The 24,337-nt window shown below is 44.1% G+C and overlaps 1 protein-coding gene across 1 annotated transcript; it reads right to left on the bottom strand.

Annotated features, from left to right (window-relative positions):
- Positions 1–8,034: 8,034 nt before the first annotated feature.
- On the bottom strand, positions 8,035–10,553 carry LOC143764953 (uncharacterized). Its single transcript, XM_077251105.1, has 6 exons — positions 10,385–10,553; positions 10,221–10,295; positions 10,027–10,113; positions 9,713–9,926; positions 9,460–9,619; positions 8,035–9,348 (listed from the first exon to the last, which is right to left on the bottom strand). The coding sequence occupies exons 1-6, from the start codon at positions 10,427–10,429 to the stop codon at positions 8,331–8,333; spliced, it is 1,599 nt and encodes a 532-aa protein (XP_077107220.1). The 5' UTR covers positions 10,430–10,553; the 3' UTR covers positions 8,035–8,330.
- Between the last annotated feature and the right edge of the window lie 13,784 nt (positions 10,554–24,337).

The following is a 24,337-nucleotide window of genomic DNA, read 5'->3' as shown; positions in this document are numbered from 1 at the left end:
CAGAAAACTGCTGTCCATCGGGCGGAGAAGACGTTCAGAGGAACGTTTTTTCTGCACGTTGGAAAATCGCTCAGCGACGGATCCTGCGCTGCCCATCGTTGGCTATAATGGAAGCCTATGGACGCAGGATCCGTCGCTGACTGTGAAAAGTAGGAATCCAGTGACGGGTCCCGTCTTTTTAAACTGAGCATGCAAGGAAGAATTTCTAGTCAGGGAAATTCTCTCTCGCTTGCTCACTCTCTCTTTTTACTATTGATGCTGCCTATGCAGCATCAATAGTAACAAGATATAATGTTAAAAATAAAAAAATTAAAAAATCGCAATATTCTTACCTTCCGGCGTCCCGCGCAGCGTTACCGATGCTCCCGGCAGCTAGTGTTCCCATGGATGGGAACCGCTACTTCATCAGAGGTCATTGCACGCAAGGCATTACTGGGAACACCAGCTGCTGGGAGCATCGCGAGCATCGGTAACGCTGCGCGGGATGCCGGAAGGTAAGAATATTGCAACTTTTTATTATTTTTGTATTATTTTTAACTTGGGTTGGGTTGTGTATGCATTTTCACAGCATAAAACCACTGCAAAGACGCATACACAACAGGTGCACATAGCCTCGACGGGTCTATCAGAAAAACGGACCCAGTGTACCCGTTTTTTACAATCTGCACAGGATCCGTCTTTTCAACATTTTGACGGATCCTGTGGAGATTGTAAAAATGGAAGTGTGAAAGAAGCCTAAGGCACTCGCATTCAACACAATCTGAATCTGGGCCAGGAGGGGGAGCTCAGGACCCGGATTCAGGGGAGCTCCCTGACACTTTATGTATCCTGGTCTGGAGGATGAGCCAGTCAGTCTCTGGGAGTCTGAGAGAGACAGTGGAGGGAGACAGTTGGTCTCCAGTAGCTGAAAGACGTCTGGAGCAGACGTTGAGGCAGAGCAGCCACGAGGGAGCTGCTACCCCTGGAAAGAGAAGGAGAGTTGAATTGTGGAGGAGCTTAGAGGAAAGAAGCATAGAGGAGGAAAGGGCTCAGGAGGGGAACAGCGGAAGGACACCCTCAGAGTCAGAGTGCAGAAGTCGGGTACCGGGAGCCTGAGGTCGTGTTGTTCTCCAGGACACGCGACAGAACCGGAGGGCAAAGTACTATATGTCAATTGCCCATAACAAGTCTGAGGTGTGGCAGTGACTATGAGAGCCGGGTCATCTAAGAGATCCTATTAACAGGCTCAAACTGCCTATGGTACAGACATCTGGCTTAGGACAGGAGAGAGAGGACTTGCACTGAGCTTCAAGCGGAAGGCCCTAATTAACTAAACGGCGCTAGCAGGAAAAGCGTACGGACCTCACCTGGTAAAGGGATCTCTTATTGCCTCCAAGCCAGCCGGACCACAGCTACCCTACACCTGGTACTGAGGACTACTACTACCATCAGTAAACCAGGTAAAGACTTGCAAACCTGTGTCCTCGTTCTTTGTGCATTTATCGGCTTACACTATCTTGTCATACACCTGGGAAGCCCTGGGGACCCCGCTGAACCTGTGGGAAGCATTACCATCTTGCTGCAACAACATCACCCCAGAGGACCCCTTTAAGCAGCGTCGGTCCCTACTGACCAAACACCACAGGTGGCGTCACAAACAGAGATGTAGCGCCCCCACTACCGCAGGGCCGAGGGGTACCCGGTACCGGGCCTCTGAGTCTCTGCTCTGGGGTTGTCACGGTGGCTAGACCCGGTCCGTAACCCTGCTGAGGGGCGTACAGTAATAGATGTGGGTAGATGATGGTGGTGGTGATGTTGTAGTGGTGCGGTGCAGTAAATAACGAGGACACCAGGTTGCAGTCTCTTTACCTCTTTACTGAAGATCTCTGGGTCCTCAGTCCGGAATCCGGATAACCAGGCTGCGCAAGTCCGGCCGGTCCAATGGCACCTCTGGAGTTCTCTTTGCAGGTGGAAATCTGTGCCTTCCTGCTAGCGCTATGTGTTGTGGTCCTTCCCTGCTGTGCTTACGGAAAGTCCCCACAACTGTTGTGTCCGTTTCTTAAGTTCCCTCACAACTCGATTAGATGATGTTCTGCTAATCCTTTGTCCCTCCCTGATGTTACGGTTAGGACGGCACCCGTTTGACGGGTAGGCTCGGAGCTCTTCCGGGACCCTAGAGTCGCCCCTCTCCACCAGTTGCCCCCCAAGACTGCATAGGTGATTTAAGTGAGACAGCCTGCCTTAGACTGACTGTCCTGCTGCTGTTTAGAGTATTGCTTGAAGCTGAATATTGTAATACTCCCTCGGCGTTCCGGCCGCCGGTTATGCGCCTCAGTAGGATGTTGCCTCGATCTTTTCAGCACGACTCCTACTGGAATTCTCCTTGTTGCTTTGATCTCGTTTCTCACTCAGCACAATCTATCTCGCTTCTGATCCTTCCTTGGGCACCGCCCCTATCCTGAGCAGGCACGGTCCCGTTACGTTCGCTCAAGTTGCCAAGCCTCTGTCAGGATCCCACCCCTGACAGAGACCCTACCGAATCTTTCCCCCACAACACCCTCTGCCACAAAATGTTGCCTGGTTCCAACCCAGTCAGCTTTCTGATCTAACTTCCTGCCTGACCCCCAGTTTACCCACAATGGTGGGGAGTGGCCTAGTGAATAGAACCCTTAGCTCCCCCTGGAGGTCCGACTGTGAAATGTATTGGTGTCTGTGATACCTGATCAGATGAACTCCTTCAGTGCCATCAGACGTACCATAGCTCCCCTTAGTGGCGGAGCCACAGTACTGCAACGACCAGGACTCTGGGGCGCTGCAGAGACATTACAAATCCCCTTAAAGACCTTTCCCTTTAATTGGACGCCTCTTAAAGACCTTTCCCTTTAATTGGACGCCCAGGGCCACGGACCGGTTCGCAGCCACCGTGTCATCCCCTTTAATCCCCTTTAAGACTTGACCTGGTATCAAGTACCCCGCTGCCCTGGCAGGGCGCTCCACTTGCACCTGGGACAAACCCGTGATGCAGAATGACCTCTGGATGATGACACACTTCAATCATTAGCCCATATTTACTAATGCTGTCTAATAGCGAGGGCAAACCTAGACCGGATAGTAAGGAGATCTGTCAGTAGGGCTCAGCTAGTAGCTCAGTAGATGCATCTGTAGCTTCTGTATTAAAAAAAAAAAAAAGGGCACTTGCGGAATTTTATGTCTGGGGCAAATCTCTGCTGGAGCATCATCTACAAGGAGCCAGAAAGTAACAAACTAGATACACTGACCTTACTGTGTCTCTCTCCAGTGCTATTTGGAGTGCCCCTGGTATTACCTGGCTGGTAATGTTAGAAGGACCATTGCTTGTATAGTTAGTGCCCAGCACTATATGTTCTGAGACTGTGTACCTCAATTGATATCAGTCTCCTCACTATGGCCCTGATTTATCATTTGTTATTTATTGAAGTCTTTTTTTCTTTCATATTGTGGTATTCGCTGGCGGTTTTTGGGCCAAATTCTTTATAAGTCATGTGTTCTGGATAGCGGTCTCTCATATCCAAGCACTCTATTTGCAGGTGATTTTAGAGTCTTCCCACTGAAGGTAGACGTTTCTGTATCTTCTGTAGTTCTGGCGAGTGAACACGTACACATCGTACAATCTCAATCATTGGATCAGTGGGGATGTAAGCTGCATCCTTACTGATCACACTTATGAGGTCTTGCTGAATTGTCATAGGACTTTTCTGGGCAAAACCTAGAACCTTAGCCCTTAGCGGCAAACCCTAAACGGGAAACCTAAACAAGAAACCAAAAGTCTCTTTCTTCAGTATCAGATGGTAGACATTAAAGGGATTGCCCGGACTTGGGTTACAAGTCTGGAGTCATTGTATATGACTGCAGACTTGTGAATACTCCCAGCTTGAGGATTCTCAGGTGCCAGGAATGATCAATCACGTGACCTCACGTTTGCAATTTGCAGACGCCTGGCCACATTCCAATTAAACATAACCTGACTCACTCAACCCACTTGTATTGAGCGAGATCGCGCATGTCTACTGAGCATCTGACTGAATGTATGCAAATTGCATACTTGCAGTTGCACGCCTGCCTGCTTCCGATACCGGCCCCAGAGAATCCTCACAGTGCGCCCTGTGAGGATTCATAAGTATATGCAATCACATACAGTGACTGCAGACTTGTGTCCTAAGGCCACAAGGCAATTAAACCAGGTATGTCTCTTAAACTTATAAAAGAACTTGGTCAAGAATTTTCCAAGTCCAATTTGGGTCATCAGTAGAAGTAATCTGTCAGCTGTTGTTCAATTATAAGTGGTCACGTGGATTTCCCAGTACTGCGGGCACCATTTTGCATCCTGTTTTATGCAGTATTGAAACTTGCTTCGTGGTAGCACTTCCTGCAGTATTTTACATCCTGTTTCATACAGAAGATGAACACTCGCACACCCTTCCATGTGGAGTTTACAGAGGACATGACCTAATGATTTGGGGGGAGGTGGGCATGTAAATACACTGCTCAAAAAAATAAAGGGAACACTAATAAACAGAATATAACTCCAAATAAATCAAACTTCTGTGAAATCAAACTGTCCAGTTAGGAAGCAACACTGATTGACAATCAATTTCACATGCTGTTGTGCAAATGGAATAGACAACAGATGGAAATTATTGGCAATTATCAATACACACTCAATAAAGGAGTGATTCTGCAGGTCGGGACCACAGACATCTCAGTACCAATGCTTTCTGGCTGATGTTTTGGTCACTTTTGAATGTTGGTTGTGCTCTCACACTCATGGTAGCATGAGACGCACTCTACAACCCACACAAGTGGCTTAGGTAGTGCAGCTCATCCAGGATGGCACATCAATGTGAGCTGTGGCAAGAAGGTTTGCTGTGTCTGTCAGGGTAGTGTCCAAAGGCTGGAGGTGCTACCAGGAGACAGGCCAGTGCACCATAAGATGTGGAGGGGGCCGTAGGAGGGCAACAAACAACCCAGTAGCAGGACCGCTATCTCAGCCTTTGTGCAAGGAGGAACAGGAGGAGCACTGCCAGAGCCCTGCAAAATTACCTCCAGCAGGCCACAAATATGCATGTGTCTGCACAAACGGTTAGAAACCGACTCCATGAGGATGGTCTGAGTGCCCGATTTCCACAGATGGGGGTTGTGCTCACAGCCCAACACCGTGCAGGATGCTTAGCATTTACAACAGAACACCAGGATTGGCAAATTCGCCACTGGTGCCCTGTGCTCTTCACAGATAAAAGCAGGTTCACACTGAGCACATGTGACATATGTGACAGAGTCTGGAGATGCCGTGGAGAGCAATCTGCTGCCTGCAATATCCTTCAGTGGGTCAGTAATAGTGTGGGGTGGCATTTCTTTGGAGGGCCGCACAGCCCTCCACGTGCTCACCAGAGGTAGCCTGACTGCCATTAGGTACCGAGATGAAATCCTCAGAACCCTTGTGAGACCATATGCTGGTGCGGTTGATCCTGGAACTAGTCTGACTGCCGTATGTGGAGTCGGGAAGGAATTTTTTTCCCCAATATGGAGCTTACTCTTTGCCACATGGGTTTTTTTTGTCTTCCTCTGGATTAACATGTTAGGGCATGTTAGGTTAGGTTATGGGTTGAACTAGATGGACTAAGGCTAGTTTCACACTAGCGTTTACTGCATTACGTCGCAAATCCGTTTTTTTGCCGAAAAAACGGATGCGTCAAAAAATTGAAAAACGGTGACAAACGTATGCCACGCATCCAGCATTTCGACGGATCCGTCGCAAATCCGCTAAACGTTTCCGTCGAAAATACTGGATGCGTTGCATACGTTGTATCCGTTTTACCATCCGTTGTATCCGTTTTTCCGACGGATCCGTTTTTAAAAGGGGAGGCTCCCAAAATTTGATTGGCTACTGGAAAATTTGAAAAACTATATAGTACTGTATTTACAGCCCATCTTTGTGGGTTTTAGTTTTGTGGCAGCGATGGAAGGTGTTCTTGGGAGGATTGCTAGTTTGGTTACCGACGTTATCTTTGAGACAAATCGCCTGGATATCATAGTGCGGGAGAAGGAGGCGGCAGCGGAAAGGCGTAGGATGCTTCTGCAGCAACGGAGACGAAGACGAATGTGGATTCATCCGATTAATCAACTACGGATGACCCGGGGTGTCCAGTCCACTCTGTACCTGGAGTTGCGGCACAATCCACACAAATTCCACAACTACGTGCGGATGAGGATTGAACATTTTGATTTTTTGCTTGCAAAACTGGAGGATGTCATCCGAAGACAGGATACAAGGATGAGGCTTGCCATCACACCGGCGGAGCGGCTGATGGTGACCCTGCGGTAAGCCTCTTTTTTTTATTTCATTGCTGATATTGAATGTTATATTACATGCTGCAGAAAATACTGCGCTGGCATATTGCGCACTATTTTCTGCAGCATGTAGTTTTGGTTTTCTTGGCGGACATTCAACTGCTTTATTTAAATGTCATTGCTGATATTGAATGTTAACAGACTGCAGAAAATACTGCGCTGAAATATTGCGTTGCATTTTCTGCAGTTTTTTTTTTTTTTGGTTTTTTTGGGTTTGATGACATGCAACTGCTTTTTTCCTGTCATTGGTCATTTTGAATGTTATATTACATGCTGCAGACAATACTGCGCTGACATATTGCGCACTATTTTCTGCAGCATGTAGTTTGTGTTTTCTTGGCGGACATTCAACTGCTTTATTTAAATGTCATTGCTCATATTGAATGTTAGATAACAGACTGCAGAAAATACTGCGCTGAAATATTGCGTTGCATTTTCTGCAGTTTTTTTTTTTTTGGGTTTTTTGGGTTTGATGACATGCAACTGCTTTTTTCCTGTCATTGGTCATTTTGAATGTTATATTACATGCTGCAGACAATACTGCGCTGACATATTGCGCACTATTTTCTGCAGCATGTAATTTGGGTTTTCTTGGCGGACATTCCACTGTTTTTTTACACCGGATTCATGCTGGTTTTATTGGGTCTCCTGTCATTTTAAAAAAAATTAACAGTGCCATATTATAAAAAATTGCACAGACAAACAATTTTTAACATTTTTTTTTTTTTTTTTTTTATAAAGTTTCCTAGCTACGGGTGAATCTATGACTTCGCTCCATTATCAGTTCAGGCTGGGCATTTCAACTATCTCTGGAATAGTGAAGGACACATGTCGGGCTGTTTGGACCACTTTGCAACCAGAGTATATCCCCCAACCATCCACGGAAATCTGGTTGCGAAGTGCTGAAGAGTTTCAGCAAATTTGCAATTTCCCTAATTGTGTGGGTGCAGTTGACGGGAAACACATAAGGATTGCGAAACCGGCAGGAACAGGATCGGAGTATTATAATTATAAGAAGTATTTCTCCATCGTCCTTATGGCTATTGCAGACGCCAACTGCAGGTTCCTTGCCGTGGACATTGGAGCGTATGGACGGTCCAATGATTCGCAAGTGTTTAAAAACTCTCCGATGGGTCGTTGCCTTTATGGAGAGAGCTACGATTTCCCGCCAGCCAGACCACTGCCAGGAACAAATGACCCAGCCCTGGAATATGTCTTTGTAGGTGATGAAGCCTTTCAACTGTCGCTGCACCTACTGAAACCGTACAGTAGCCGGAACTTAAACCATACCAAGCGGGTCTTTAATTACCGGCTTACTAGAGCACGAAGAGTAGTGGAGTGTTCCTTTGGCATATTGACGGCGAAGTGGCGAGTTCTGCTGACGGCTATCAAGCTGAAAACAACAACTATAGACGAGGTAGTTAAAGCCTGTGTGGTGCTCCACAACTTTGTCCTGTCAAAGGAGCCCGTTTCCTTGGATGATGAAGAGTTGGAGACCACCTTGTGGGACTACCGCAGCAGCTCGGTTCGCTCTACAAGTTCAGTTACAAGGATGAGGGACCAGTTTGCCGATTATTTTGTCTCACCTGTCGGGCGGATCCCGTGGCAAGACATGATTGTGTAACCTGTTTCCCATGTGTAACCTGTTTCCCATGTGTTTTGGTTATGTAAAAAAAGTGTTTCTGCCCCCCCCCCCAAAAAAAAGGCCCAAAAGCGTGGTTTTCTTGCTAGTAAAACCATTATGTTATACCCTTTACATGTCTGGTGTTTGTTTTTATTAAACCTTTTTTTATTATATTACCTTAATAAATCCACACACACACAAAGAGTAGAATTGTAATCCGAATTTTATTTTAACTCTTTTTTTTTTTTTTTTTTTTTTGTTTTGCAAAAAAAATATATATATATTTTCCAACATTTTTATAGAAAAATTAGAACATTTTTTAGAATCTTATTTACACACTTTACAAATTTTCAAAGTGTTGGGTGGAGATATGAGAGGAGGATGTGCCGGAAGGTTGGACCACGTCGATAGGTGGGGAAACCCTACTTGTTTGGGGTGCAGTGGAAGTGGGGGTTAAACCAAGAGGCTGACCAGAGGGGGGTGGTGTTGGGGTAGGTGGAAGAGAAAAGTTCAGTAAGGAAAACATTGGGGAAGTAATTTGGTCTAGGGGCCGGGATTGTTGTGGGGACTGGGTCGGGTATTGTGACTGGGTAGGGTAGTGGGAGTGGCGTGGGGTTTGGTAATGGTGCTGGTGTGGGGATTGGAGCTGGGTTTGGTAATGCTGCTGGTGTGGGTATTGGGGCTGGGTTTGGTAATGGGGGGTATGGTGTGGAAATGGGGCCTGGTGTGGAATTGGAGTGGAGGTGTGGTGAGGTGTGTGGGTCGATTCATTAATGGCCTGCAGTGCAGCATTATGGCAGGTATTCATTACCCGCATCTGTTGCTCAAAAGAAAGCTTCTCCATGCTCATGAGCATGGATTGGAAAAAAAGGTTGGCCGGATCGGGACTTACAGCTGAATGCAGCCTATCCAAGCGACTGCTGGTTTCCTGGCTTGTTTCACTGATGCGTGATTGCACCATGTTGAAACCAGCAGTCACTTGCTCTCCCAAAATTTTGAAAGAGCCTTGGAAGGATGCATTCAGGTGTAAGAACTCAGGAGCATAGCTCCTTTCCTGACCCCTCTGGCGCTGCCGCCACGAACCTAATGGTGGTGTCGAGGTGGCAGGATCAGAGGGGTGGGGTAAAGGGAACGCTAACTGTTCAGCATCAGATGCGAGCAATGAAGCCTGCAATAATGCTCCACTGCTTGGGGCGGATGAAGTGGAGGGGACAGAGGGGTCAGAGGAGAGGACAGAGGGGTCAGAGGAGGGGACAGAGGTGTGGGGCCTACCGACGTGGCCCTCAGTGGCGGACTCAGGAGGGATCGCTTCAGAGGGCGCAGAGGAAGATGCAGGCGCCCGGTGGCTGGAGAAGGTGCTGTGAAAGAAAAAACAAAAGAAATTAATACATTGGAATGAAAAAGCCCTGACTGAAAGCAAACTAAGTAGACAGGTTAACATGGTTATAATTGGGCTGTAGAATACTTACACTCTGCTTAGCATGGTTCGCCTCAGGAAGGAGAGGGCCTGGCCATATTTATATCTGCTCCTCTTCCTTCCTGCAGAGCCACTCGGGGCCTTCATCTCATCATTGAATTCCCTCTTAAAGCGATCCCTCAGTGACCGCCACCGCTTCCTAACCTTTCCAACTGTGAAGACAAGAATCAAAAGAAAATACAAAAAATTGGTAAATGCAATACATTACAGTCAGCTCAAAACATCACTGGAAAGTGAATACTTACCTAGTTTGCTCTGCTGCTGAGGATGAAGGCTCTCCCGCCTTGGAAACAGGTTGCGACACACTTCGTCCCAGAGCCGACGGGTGACACCGGTATCAGCATGCCTGCGGTCAGCCATGTTCCACAGCGGCTCCCGCTCGCGAACCTCCTCGATGAGACAATCGATGTCAATGTCATCATCATCATCCTCCTCTTCTGCGGGAGCACGCTGTGAAGCCTGTGTCAAAAAAAAAAAAAAAAAGGAAAACAAACAAATTAGTACACTGAAATACTAAAGTACCAATAGAATCCCCCTCCCCCCCCAAAAAAAAACTCACTGATGGCCGACCGTGGCGACGAGTCCGCCGACTCTGGGACTGTCTGGGAGAGCCTTCAGCGGCAGCAGCAGGAGCAGCAGCAGCAGCCTGAAATGAAGGAAACAAATTCTCAGTTAAGGTAGGCAGGTGTTTAGTAATCTGTTTTGTGTATGGTGCAGTGTGATGTGCGAAGCAACTGTTTCACCACTACTTACACTTGGTTCCTCCTCCACTTGCATCTCTCCACCCGTCTCGCCCCCTTCTGACAGCTCCTCATCTGATTCAGCTTCCTGTTGAAACATAATGTATGCATGTAGTTATCCATAAAAATTTAATTTAAAGAAATTTAAAAAAAAAAAAAAATTTTGTGTTAACTTACCGATACACGCTGTTGCTGTGGAGGAGGGCTGTCAGAAGAGGACATCGTTTTGTGGTCCTGGTGGGCAGCGGCTGTGTCCTGGTGGGCAGTGGCTGTGTCCTGGTGGGCAGCGGCTGTGTCCTGGTGGGCAGCGGCTGTGTCCTGGTGGTTCTGTAAGTTAAAGACACACTTGCAATCTGCTCGACACATTGAAGTAGCAGATTGGGGTCTTCAAAACTTACTTCTAGCTCTTTAGCTGTGGTCCTGGTGGGCAGCGGCTGTGTCCTGGTGGGCAGTGGCTGTGTCCTGGTGGGCAGCGGCTGTGTCCTGGTGGGCAGCGGCTGTGTCCTGGTGGTTCTGTAAGTTAAAGACACACTTGCAATCTGCTCGACACATTGAAGTAGCAGATTGGGGTCTTCAAAACTTACTTCTAGCTCTTTAGCTGTGGTCCTGGTGGGCAGCGGCTGTGTCCTGGTGGGCAGTGGCTGTGTCCTGGTGGGCAGCGGCTGTGTCCTGGTGGGCAGCGGCTGTGTCCTGGTGGTTCTGTAAGTTAAAGACACACTTGCAATCTGCTCGACACATTGAAGTAGCAGATTGGGGTCTTCAAAACTTACTTCTAGCTCTTTAGCTGTGGTCCTGGTGGGCAGCGGCTGTGTCCTGGTGGGCAGTGGCTGTGTCCTGGTGGGCAGCGGCTGTGTCCTGGTGGGCAGCGGCTGTGTCCTGGTGGTTCTGTAAGTTAAAGACACACTTGCAATCTGCTCGACACATTGAAGTAGCAGATTGGGGTCTTCAAAACTTACTTCTAGCTCTTTAGCTGTGGTCCTGGTGGGCAGCGGCTGTGTCCTGGTGGGCAGTGGCTGTGTCCTGGTGGGCAGCGGCTGTGTCCTGGTGGGCAGCGGCTGTGTCCTGGTGGTTCTGTAAGTTAAAGACACACTTGCAATCTGCTCGACACATTGAAGTAGCAGATTGGGGTCTTCAAAACTTACTTCTAGCTCTTTAGCTGTGGTCCTGGTGGGCAGCGGCTGTGTCCTGGTGGGCAGTGGCTGTGTCCTGGTGGGCAGCGGCTGTGTCCTGGTGGGCAGCGGCTGTGTCCTGGTGGTTCTGTAAGTTAAAGACACACTTGCAATCTGCTCGACACATTGAAGTAGCAGATTGGGGTCTTCAAAACTTACTTCTAGCTCTTTAGCTGTGGTCCTGGTGGGCAGCGGCTGTGTCCTGGTGGGCAGCGGCTGCGGTCCTGGTTTATCTGTTATATGTATAATGGATCTATAGTTAGACCACCCCCTGAACTAGGTAATGTTCAATGATAAACACCCTACTAAAATGATGTCAGAAATGTTCATACAGGTGAACACCAAAACCCCCCCAAAAAGTTGCACGTTATACCATTCATTTCCATGTCCCAAAAAACAAAATTTTTTAATGTTAACACCATGAAAAAATATATTTGACACATTTTATTTAAAATAAATAACCTCTCCCCCCCCAAAAAAAAAAAAAAAATACTTTACAGGTTAACCTTTATTAAAAAAAATGAGCCCTCAACCAACCCTGTATTGCATGTGTAACCATTGGTACATACACCAGTTTTAAATTTACCTTTATGAAATAATACTACGGACATTTTTTTAATAAACATTTTATTATAATTTTTTTTTTGCACTTTTTTTTTTAAAAATCACAAGGAGCTGACATGCTCTTTATTTTAAATACAAGTACTTCAACTGCAAATGGTTATAACTGTAATAAAAAAAAATTCAACACTTTTATTAAATAGAAAAACCCCACACTCACACATTCAAACCACAAGCTGCACACCGCTAGACTTTTTTTAAAAAACACATCAGATTTAAAAAAAAAAAAAAAAAATTTAAACCACATGCTGCACAGACCACTATACAGTCAATACATCAGAAAAAGGCAAATAACCAATTATACAGCATGGACAAATGCACATGCCATCAACAAGACGTACCCAAAAAACATGCATGGTATGTGTCCACATTCAGGATCGCATCAGAATTTGGGCAGGATTTCCCATCAGTATTTGTAAGCCAAAACCAGGAGTGTAAAAATTAGGTAAAGTATAATACGAAAACAGGCACACTTTTGCTTTTATCACCCACTCCTGGTTTTGGCGTACAAATACTGATGGAAAATCCTGACCACATCCTGATGCAATCCTGCACATGGACACATACCCTCCCACATGAACAGGCATAAAATTGGCAAAGGCATAATATGGTGCAGGCACATGGTACAAAAGCACACAGCCGTCCAAAAATGCACACATACACATGCACGCACATAGCTTTATGCAAATACACATATGTACAACAAAGGCAGAAAGGTGAAACCAATCAGAAGACGCATACACACACACACATACAAAAGGCTGACAATCCTTTGGCTGAAGCAGCAGGTCTTCACAGTGGCTGGCATCATGGTGGATCTGGACTCTAGCATGGCACTGGCTGGTGCAGGACGATGGCAGGCCTCAGGTTCTCTTCAGGTTTTAAGCTCTTGCTGTAGTCAGTAGTACCTCATACACACAGAAATGCACAGGCACACAGATGCACACTAAAATTGCAATACTCACACTGGCTATGGTGGCTGGAGTCTTGTAGCAGGATGTCTGGAGTCTTGTGGCAGGATGGCTGGAGTCTTGTGGCAGGATGGCTGGAGTCTTGTGGCAGGCTGGCTGCAGTCTTGTGACAGGCTGGCTGGGGTCTTGTGCTTGGCTGGGGTCTTGTGGCAGGCTGGCTCTTGCTGGCAGGCTTCTTTGCTTCTCTGTGTCTTGCTGGCATATGTGGGGTTCAAGGCCCAGGCCAGGTTTATATAGATTTGGGGGTGTCTGACCAATTGGCAACAAAATACTTCTTCTGAGCATGCTCAGTGTAAAAAAAACGTATTGCAGCGCTGCATTGCGTCGTACGACGTGTCCCGACGCATCCGTCGCTCATAGGCTTCCATTGCAGCCAACGACGTATGCCGCAGGATGCGTCGCGACACGTTTTTTAGGCGGAGACAAAAAACGTTACAATCTACGTTTTTTTGAGACGACGTGTCGCCAAATTTCGACGCATCCGTCGTAAAACGTACACGACGTATGCCAATCCGTCGCCATACGTCGCCAATACAAGTCTATGGGAAAAAAACGCATCCAGCAAAAAGTTTTGCTGGATGCGTTTTTTCTGAAAAAAGACGTTTTGAAACGTAATGCAGTTAACGCTAGTGTGAAAGTAGCCTTAGTCTTCCTTCAACCTTAATAACTATGTAACTATGTAACTATGTAACTGGGTTCTTTCTAATGTAGGACAATGCCAGACCTCATGTGGCTGGAGTGTGTAAGCAGTTCCTGCAAGATAAAGGCATTAAAGCTATGGACTGGCCTGCCCATTCCCCAGACGTGAATCCGATTGAACACATCTGGGACATCATGTCTCGCACCGTTCACCAACGTCACGTTGCACCACAGCCTGTCCAGGAGTTGGCAGATGCTTTAGTCCAGGTCTGGGAGAAGATCCCTTAGGAGGCCATCTGCCGCCTCATCAGGAGCATGCCCAGGCATTGTAGGGAGGTCATACACGCACGTGGAAGCCACACACACTACCGAGCATCATTTCCTTGTCTTGAGGCATTTCCACTGAAGTTGGATCAGCCTGTAACTTCATTTTCCACTTTGATTTTAAGCATCATTCCAACTCCGGACCTCCGTGGGATATTAGTTTTGATTTACGTTGGTCATTTTAGGTTTTATTGTTCTCAACACATTCCACTATGTAATGAATAAAGATTTACAACTGGAATATTTCAGTGATATCTAGGATGTGGGATTTTAGCGTTCCCTTTATTTTTTTGAACAGTGTATAATGAATCATTGGGGACATGTAATTATAATCAACTGGGGAAGCAGGAGGTGCACAGTGGTGGGCCATTGAGGACGCAGGAGAGTGATGGGTAATGAATCGGAGAAAAGAGTACAGTGGCTAATTAATTCATATATTTATTGGGCAGGGAAAAGTGGCTATAATTAACGGGTTTACAGTGGTGAATTATCAATTTACATTTGAAATGGTGGGTTGCATAATAACTAGTTATATATTAATGATGGATGCACGTCTGTATTCATTGGCACAGTGTGGGAGATTTCTTATTCAGGAAACCAAAGTATACATATATTTGACCTTTTTTGTTTTCAGGGGTACAGTGATAAGTGCAGCAAACTATGCAGTAACCGAGACAGCCAGTAATTTACCGCTGATGTCTCATCTGACATATATATATATATATATACATATATATATATATATATATATATATATATATATATATATATATACATAACAACCAGCACTCCTAATGTGAACACGTGCAAGCTGCAAACCGCATCATATACAGGTCCTTCTCAAAAAATTAGCATATAGTGTTAAATTTCATTATTTACCGTAGTGTAATGATTACAATTAAACTTTCATATATTATAGATTCATTATCCACCAACTGAAATTTGTCAGGTCTTTTATTGTTTTAATACTGATGATTTTGGCATACAACTCCTGATAACCCAAAAAACCTGTCTCAATAAATTAGCATATTTCACCGGCCAATCAAATAAAAGTGTTTTTTAATAACAAACAAAAAAAACATCAAATAATAATGTTCAGTTATGCACTCAATACTTGGTCGGGAATCCTTTGGCAGAAATGACTGCTTCAATGCGGCGTGGCATGGAGGCAATCAGCCTGTGACACTGCTGAGATGTTATGGAGGCCCAGGATGCTTCAATAGCGGCCTTAAGCTCATCCAGAGTGTTGGGTCTTGCGTCTCTCAACTTTCTCTTCACAATATCCCACAGATTCTCTATGGGGTTCAGGTCAGGAGAGTTGGCAGGCCAATTGAGCACAGTAATACCATGGTCAGTAAACCATTTACCAGTGGTTTTGGCACTGTGAGCAGGTGCCAGGTCGTGCTGGAAAATGAAATCTTCATCTCCATAAAGCATTTCAGCCGAGGGAAGCATGAAGTGCTCCAAAATCTCCTGATAGCTAGCTGCATTGACCCTGCCCTTGATGAAACACAGTGGACCAACACCAGCAGCTGACATGGCACCCCACACCATCACTGACTGTGGGTACTTGACACTGGACTTCAGGCATTTTGGCATTTCCTTCTCCCCAGTCTTCCTCCAGACTCTGGCACCTTGATTTCCGAATGACATGCAAAATTTGCTTTCATCAGAAAAAAGTACTTGGGACCACTTAGCAACAGTCCAGTGCTGCTTCTCTGTAGCCCAGGTCAGGCGCTTCTGCCGCTGTTTATGGTTCAAAAGTGGCTTTACCTGGGGAATGCGGCACCTGTAGCCCATTTCCTGCACACGCCTGTGCACGGTGGCTCTGGATGTTTCCACACCAGACTCAGTCCACTGCTTCCTCAGGTTCCCCAAGGTCTGGAATCGGTCCTTCTCCACAATCTTCCTCAGGGTCCGGTCACCTCTTCTCGTTGTACAGCGTTTTCTGCCACATTGTTTCCTTCCAACAGACTTACCATTGAGGTGCCTTGATACAGCACTCTGGGAACAGCCTATTTGTTGTGAAATTTCTTTCTGGGTCTTACCCTCTTGCTTGAGGGTGTCAATGATGGCCTTCTTGACATCTGTCAGGTCGCTAGTCTTACCCATGATGGGGGTTTTGCGTAATGAACCAGGCAGGGAGTTTTTAAAAGCCTCAGGTATCGTTTGCATATTTTTAGAGTTTATTAGTTGATTCAGAAGATTAGGGTAATAGGTCGTTTAGAGAACCTTTTCTTGATATGCTAATTTATTGAGACAGGTTTTTTGGGTTATCAGGAGTTGTATGCCAAAATCATCAGTATTAAAACAATAAAAGACCTGACAAATTTCAGTTGGTGGATAATGAATCTATAATATATGAAAGTTTAATTGTAATCATTACATTATGGTAAATAATGAAATTTAACACTATATGCTAATTTTTTGAGAAGGACCTGTAGATAAAAAAGAACAGCAGCACATGTACATGAATCTAGGCCATGTGAAAACACAGGCAAACATTCAATATGAATTATACTTCTCAAATATTTTTTTAACAAATTTTAATTGATCTTCTTCTGATGGTCCTACTCTACCATACATGCCACTTTTAGGCCACCAGCCTACAACTATGGACAAACATGTCACTCTGGGCTAAACCTACAATTTATGGGCAGATTAGTGAATAAAAGTAAAAATATCTTTATTGACATATTATTTTAAAATTACAAATCTTTAAAAGACAGTATGATGGAAAAAATTGGACCTCCAAAACAAAAAACAGGGGGTGATCCAGACCCAGATGGCAATATATATATATCTAATGTTGCTATACTTGAATTAGTATCCCTATAGGAAAAAAAGGAAGAAAGAAAAGACTGACAATATGGATGGACGTGAGACGTCTCTTTTAAAATAATATGTCAATAAAGATATTTTTACTTGTATTCACTAATGTGTCGCTTCATACCTTGTTAGGTAATCTATGTCAGCATTAATAATTGAAGTGCTAATGCTCTGCCTACTTTAAACCCCTCCTTTTCGGATCATGGGATTAATTTATGGGCAGGTAGAGTTGATTACCACCACCTGCAAGGTCAATGGGAGGAGTGCAAGATCAGTCTGGATGCTGTCAACATCCAATAACTAAATAGAGGAAAAAAATGTATGTATGGTAGAGTAGGACCCATCAGAAGGAGATCACCTTGCCGTGGTTGATGGGCACACATGAATTGGCCAATTTATGCGCTAAGAATCTTCATTTCATCTATTACTGTAAGGCTGGTTTCACACTTGCGTTTTTGTCCGCTGCGTTTTAGCGCTAAAAAACGCATGCTTTTTTTTTCTATACTTAACATTAAAAACGCATGCTTTTTTTGCATGCGTTTTGACGCGTTTTTGGCAACGCATGCGTTTTTTTATGCGTGCGTTTGTTTGCAGAAATGCAACCTGTAGTAATTTTTAGCGGCGTTTATTCGCGGCAAAAAAATGTATTGCTGTCTATGTAAACGCATGCGTTTTTAAGCACATGCGTTTGCATGCATTTTTAAACGCATGCGTTTCTATAGAAAAACACAAGAAAAAACAAGAAAACCCTAAGGTTAGGATCCCTAGTAACCCTAGGGATCCTAACCCTTACCCTAACCCTAGGGATCCTAACCCAAACCCTTAGGGTTAGGGTTAGGATCCCTAGGGTTACTAGGGATCCTAACCCTAACCCTAGCTATTTCTGTTTTTAGTGGGTTTTCTAGTTGATTTTGATGATTGGCAGCTGTCACACACTTCTCAGCATGCGTTTCAAAAACGCAAATGCAGGAAAAAATGCATGTAAACGCGTCAAAACGCCACGTTTTTTTCTGCATGCAAAAATGCATGCGTCTAAAAAAACGCAGATCAAAACGCAAGTGTGAAACCAGCCTAAGTTTTATGAAAAAAAAATTTGCAAAAAAATTTGTGTGAAAAATATTTTTGAGAAGTATAATTCATATTGAATGTTTGTCTGTGTTTTCACATGGCCTAGATTCATGTACATATGCTGTTGTTCTTTATATATATATATATATATATATATATATATATATATATATATATATATATATATATATATATATATGTATGTATGTGTGTATATATACAGTGGGGCAAAAAAGTATTTAGTCAGTCAGCAATAGTGCAAGTTCCACCACTTAAAAAGATGAGAGGCGTCTGTAATTTACATCATAGGTAGACCTCAACTATGGGAGACAAACTGAGAAAAAAAATCCAGAAAATCACATTGTCTGTTTTTTTAACATTTTATTTGCATATTATGGTGGAAAATAAGTATTTGGTCAGAAACAAAATTTCATCTCAATACTTTGTAATATATCCTTTGTTGGCAATGACAGAGGTCAAACGTTTTTTCTGTAAGTCTTCACAAGGTTGCCACACACTGTTGTTGGTATGTTGGCCCATTCCTCCATGCAGATCTCCTCTAGAGCAGTGATGTTTTTGGCTTTTCGCTTGGCAACACGGACTTTCAACTCCCTCCAAAGGTTTTCTATAGGGTTGAGATCTGGAGACTGGCTAGGCCACTCCAGGACCTAGAAATGCTTCTTACGAAGCCACTCCTTCGTTGCCCTGGCGGTGTGCTTTGGATCATTGTCAAGTTGAAAGACCCAGCCACGTTTCATCTTCAATGCCCTTGCTGATGGAAGGAGGTTTGCACTCAAAATCTCACGATACATGGCCCCATTCATTCTTTCATGTACCCGGATCAGTCGTCCTGGCCCCTTTGCAGAGAAACAGCCTCAAAGCATGATGTTTCCACCACCATGCTTTACAGTAGGTATGATGTTTGATGGATGCAACTCAGTATTCTTTTTCCTCCAAACACGACAAGTTGTTTCTACCAAACAGTTCCAGTTTGGTTTCATCAGACCATAGGACATTCTCCCAAAACTCCTCTGGATCATCCAAATGCTCTCTAGCAAACTTCAGACGGGCCCGGACATGTACTGGCTTAAGCAGTGGGACATGTCTGGCACTGCAGGATCTGAGTCCATGGTGGCGTAGTGTGTTACTTATGGTAGGCCTTGTTACATTGGTCCCAGCTCTCTGCAGTTCATTCACTAGGTCCCCCCGCGTGGTTCTGGGATTTTTGCTCACCGTTCTTGTGATCATTCTGACCCCACGGGGTGGGATTTTGCGTGGAGCCCCAGAACGAGGGAGATTATCAGTGGTCTTGAATGTCTTCCATTTTCTAATTATTGCTCCCACTGTTGATTTCTTCACTCCAAGCTGGTTGGCTATTGCAGATTCAGTCTTCCCAGCCTGGTGCAGGGCTACAATTTTGTTTCTGGTGTCCTTTGACAGCTCTTTGGTCTTCACCATAGTGGAGTTTGGAGTCAGACTGTTTGAGGGTGTGCACAGGTGTCTTTTTATACTGATAACAAGTTTAAACAGGTGCCATTACTACAGGTAATGAGTGGAGGAAAGAGGAGACTCTTAAAGAAGAAGTTACAGGTCTGTGAGAGCCAGAAATCTTGATTGTTTGTTTCTGACCAAATACTTATTTTCCACCATAATATGCAAATAAAATGTTAAAAAAACAGACAATGTGATTTTCTTGATTTTTTTTTTCTCAGTTTGTCTCCCATAGTTGAGGTCTACCTATGATGTAAATTACAGACGCTGTTGTGATCCGCTTTTTGGCTCCCCTGGTGGTGGCTGGTGGTACTGGAGACTTGTGTGTGCTTTTCTGCCTCAGCTCACCTGCTTCCATCAGTTTTGGGAGTTCCCTATTTAGCCTTGCTCTCCAGTCACTTCCTTGCCGGTCATCATTGTAACCTGAGTCTTTCAGTTGCATGTTCCTGCTACTAGTCTGCTGATCAGCTAAGTGGACTCTTGTCCTTATTGTTTTGTTTTTCTTGTCCAGTTTACAGTTTTGTCATTTCCTGTTACTGGAAGCTCTTGTGGACTGAAATTGCCACTCCTGTGTCATGAGTTGACACAGGAGTCTTAAAGTAATTTCAGGATGGGTTTTTTGAAAGGGTTTTTTCAGCTGACCGTGAAGTCCTCTTTTGTATCCTTCCTCTATCTAGTAAGTGGACCTCGCTTTGCTAAATCTACCTTCATACTGTGTATGTCTTTTCCTCTGAACTCACCGTTAATATACGTGGGGGCTACTATCATCTTTGGGGAATTTCTCTAGAGGTAAGCCAGGTCTGTTCCTTCCTCTTCCAGGCGTAGTTAGTTCTCCGGCTGGCGCATGGCATCTAGGCAGCCGTAGGAATGCTTCCTGGCTACTGTTAGTTGTGTGGTAGATTTAGGTAACGGTCAGCTTGAGTTTCCATCACCCGAGAGCTAGTCTTTTATTTTTGTGTTTCTGATGTTCCCATGCCATTGGGGAATCATGACAAGACGCCTCTCATCTTTTTAAGTGGTGGAACTTGCACTATTGCTGACTGACTAAATACTTTTTTGCCCCACTGTATATATGTATGTATGTATGTGCGTGTGTATATATATATATATATATATATATATATATATATATATATATATATATATATATATATATATATATACAGTCATGGCCAAAAGTATTCACACCCCTGCAATTCTGTTAGATAATACTCAGTTTCTTCCTGAAAATTATTGCAAACACAAATTCTCTGGTATTATTATATTCATTTAATTTGTCTTCAATGAAAAAAACACAAAAAGAATTGTTCTAAAGCCAAATTGGATATAATTCCACGCCAAACATAAAAAGGGGGTGGACAAAAGTATTGGCACTGTTCGAAAAATCATGTGATGCTTCTCTAATTTGTGTAATTAACAGCACCTGTAACTTACCTGTGGCACCTAACAGGTGTTGGCAATAACTAAATCACACTTGCAGCCAGTTAACATGGATTAAAGTTGACTCAACCTCTGTCCTGTGTCCTTGTGTGTACCACATTGAGCATGGAGAAAATAAAGAAGACCAAAGAACTGTCTGAGGACTTGAGAAACTAAATTGTGAGGAAGCATGAGCAATCTCAAGGCTACAAGTCCATCTCCAAAGACCTGAATGTTCCTGTGTCTACCGTGCGCAGTGTCATCAAGAAGTTTAAAGCCCATGGCACTGTGGCTAACCTCCCTAGATGTGGACGGAAAAGAAAAATTGACAAGAGATTTCAACGCAAGATTGTGCGGATGTTGGATAAAGAACCTCGACTAAAATCCAAACAAGTTCAAGCTGCCCTGCAGTCCGAGGGTACAACAGTGTCAGCCCTTACTATCTGTCGGCGTCTGAATGAAAAGGGACTGTATGGTAGGAGACCCAGGAAGACCCAACTTCTTACCCCGAGACATAAAAAAGCCAGGCTGGAGTTTGCCAAAACTTACCTGAAAAAGCCTAAAACGTTTTGGAAGAATGTTCTCCGATCAGATGAGACAAAAGTAGAACTTTTTGGGCAAAGGCATCAACATAGAGTTTACAGGAGAAAAAAAGAGGCATTCAAAGTCCCTAAAGTCAAACATGGCAAAGGTTCCCTGATGTTTTGGGGTTGCTTTGTTGCCTCTGGCACTGGACTGCTTGACCGTGTGCATGGCATTATGAAGTCTCAAGACTACCAACAAATGTTGCAGCATAATGTAGGGCCCAGTGTGAGAAAGCTGGGTCTCCCTCAGAGGTAATGGTCTTCCAGCAGGACAATGACCCAAAACACACTTCGAAAAGCACTACAAAATGGTTTGAGAGAAAGCACTGGAGACTTCTAAGGTGGCCAGCAATGAGTCCAGACCTGAATCCCATAGAACACCTGTGGAGAGATCTAAAAATGGCAGTTTGGAGAAGGCACCCTTCAAATATCAGGGACCTGGAGCAGTTTGCCAAAGAAGAATGGTCTAAAATTCCAGCAGAGCATTGTAAGAAACTCATTGATGGTTACCGGAAGCGGTTGGTCGCAGTTATTTTGGCTAAAGGTTGTGCAACCAAGTATTAGGCTGAGGGTGCCAATACTTTTGTCTGGCCCATTTTTGGAGTTTTGTGTGAAATGATCAATGTTTTGCTTCTTGCTTCATTCTCTTTTGTGTTTTTTCATTTAAGACAAATTAAATGAAGATAATAATACCAAAGAATTTGTGTTTGCAATCATTTTCAGGAAGAAACTGAGCATTATCTGACAGAATTGCAGGGGTGTCAATACTTTTGGCCATGACTGTATATGTGTGCACACATTTGTTTCCTAAATACGAAATCCTCCACACTGCACCACTGAAAACAGACGTGCATGAACTATTAATATATACTTATTTATTACGCAACCCTTCCTTCCAAATGCAAATTGATAATCCGCTACTGTGCCAACCGTTCACTATCATTAGACGCTTCGCCCCCATATATAAATAAATTAGCCACTGTACTCTTTTCTGCAACTTATTACCAGTCATTCTCCTATGTCCTCAACATCCCACCATTGTGCACCTCCCACTCCCCCAATTCTTTATAGCTAAATTCCCCTCCAATTCATTATATTTATATGCCCCCCCAAACTCATTATGTCATGTCTTTCTCCCATCCCCTACCCTCAATTCATTATAATTCCCCTCTCCCACCCCTATTTCATTCACTTAATACTTCTGCCTACAATTTCCTGCAGCTCCACTTCTTCTTGATGTTGTCACGCTGGCTGAGGCACGCCACAAAAAAGACGATCGGAGCACCCCTGAAGCTGTGCTGCCATTCTCTCTTGCCAGCAGCAGAGCTTCAGAAAAGTTCCTTGCCCGGGGATTAGCTCCGCCTATGGTGGCACACAAAATATTATAATGAGGGCAATCTGGCCATGGACACCCCGGAGCCTTGGTCCCCAAGCTGTAGTCTAGATTGCTCTCATTATAATCCGCCTATGGATCAGTCCCATATTACATAGCATTCCTTTTTGTTATATTTAGAACCATCCCATATTATATAGCATTCTCTTGTGATATAGAGCCATTTCTTATTACATAGTATACTCTATTATATATAGCGCTATGTTATATTTAGTGCTGTACATAAAGGAAAAAATATGCGCACCGCCACATGCGCGCTACTCTATAGTTTTGCATCTGCGGATGTGCACCATGTATGATATGTTAATCATGTGACCTATCACATGATCTCTCAAGGAAATCATGTGACATGTCATGTGATACATTGGTGCTGGGGTGCTTACACCCTCTAAACTGCCTGGGGCCCTGGCTACTCTTCATCTGCCTGATTCTGTTGCATATAATTATATTTTTATTATTCATGTATTTGCTTTCCAAATGCAAAGATAAAAGGGATTGTTCAGACAAAAAGATCATCTCCCCAGGAACTTGGGTCAGTAAAAAATTAAAAACTGCTACTTGCCTACCAGCACTCAGTTGTATCCAGTGCAGGCCAGTCCGTCATCTGCACTTATTCAGGAAAAGGAGACATCACCGTTCCACCATCAGCAGCCCCTCTGCGGCCTGTGATTGTCTGCAGTGGTCATCAGATGTTTTTCTGATGTTGAGCTCGTCAAACACAATATTGGCACCAGATTTTAAAAGTTAATATTGTACAGAAGAATCCAGTTCTCATAGATGATATTCTCCCAAATTGTAGTCATTATTTTTTTCATTTTTCTTCTCCATCTGGTCCAATCAGCGATGATCACTTCTTCCACGCCTATTTTAGCTTTGCAGAATGTAACACACAAGCTTATCCATCACCCTCCTCATTTTCCCCACACTTCTACACAAACATCAGCATTAGCAATAATAATCCCCACATTGCCATTTGCAGTAATACTACCCACCATTCTTTAGTGCCCTTCACAGTAATAACGCCGCACACCACTAAAACTGCACCCTTATTTGTGCCTCCACATGGTAATATTGCTCCCTCTCAGCAAGTACCACCACTAAATAGTACTAATAAAAACTACAGCTACACACAAAAAAACCCTCACACATCTCCGGTCCTATAAAATGAAAAAAACGTAAAAATCTTCCAGAAAACTGGAAACACAAAGGAAAGTATTTTTTCCTCAAACTTTTTTTATTGTAAAAAGTAATAAAACATAAAACTATAAATACCAATTATCAATCTTATTAATTTAATGCCAAAGACATAAAGAGGCATGAAAACACCTATAAAGGAAGAAATGTCAACCTTCATGATATAAAAAATGCATCCTCATTATCAATTTGTAAATTCATAGAGCACCACTTAAAGGGCATCTGTCAGTAGGATCAACCCCCCTAAGCCGTGTATATGGGCGTGTAGGGCACAGGGAACTGAATAATGATCTCGATATCGGCGATCCGATGTATTGTTACACTGATGTGCATGAGAATTTGCTTCCAAAGCTTATTTTACATGAAAGGAGGCGTTACCGGCACTGGCGGACACCGACAGAAAAGGCCCCTGTGCAAGAAAAGTATAT

Source organism: Ranitomeya variabilis, chromosome 4 (genome assembly GCF_051348905.1).
Source record: "Ranitomeya variabilis isolate aRanVar5 chromosome 4, aRanVar5.hap1, whole genome shotgun sequence".
Classification (NCBI taxonomy): domain Eukaryota; kingdom Metazoa; phylum Chordata; class Amphibia; order Anura; family Dendrobatidae; genus Ranitomeya; species Ranitomeya variabilis.
Note: the sequence above shows the minus strand (reverse complement) of the source record. Positions and strands in the feature narration are given on the sequence as shown.

What these genes read in the sequence shown, in the direction of transcription:
- LOC143764953 (XM_077251105.1), bottom strand. Translation starts at nt 10,429, where the DNA reads ATGTCCTCTTCTGACAGCCCTCCTCCACAGCAACAGCGTGTATCG. An exon ending in CACAGCAACAGCGTGTATCG is followed by an intron (nt 10,296 to 10,384) that starts GTAAGTTAACAC and finishes ATGTTTCAACAG; the next exon opens with GAAGCTGAATCAGATGAGGA. An exon ending in TCAGCAGCAGAGCAAACTAG is followed by an intron (nt 9,620 to 9,712) that starts GTAAGTATTCAC and finishes TTGTCTTCACAG; the next exon opens with TTGGAAAGGTTAGGAAGCGG.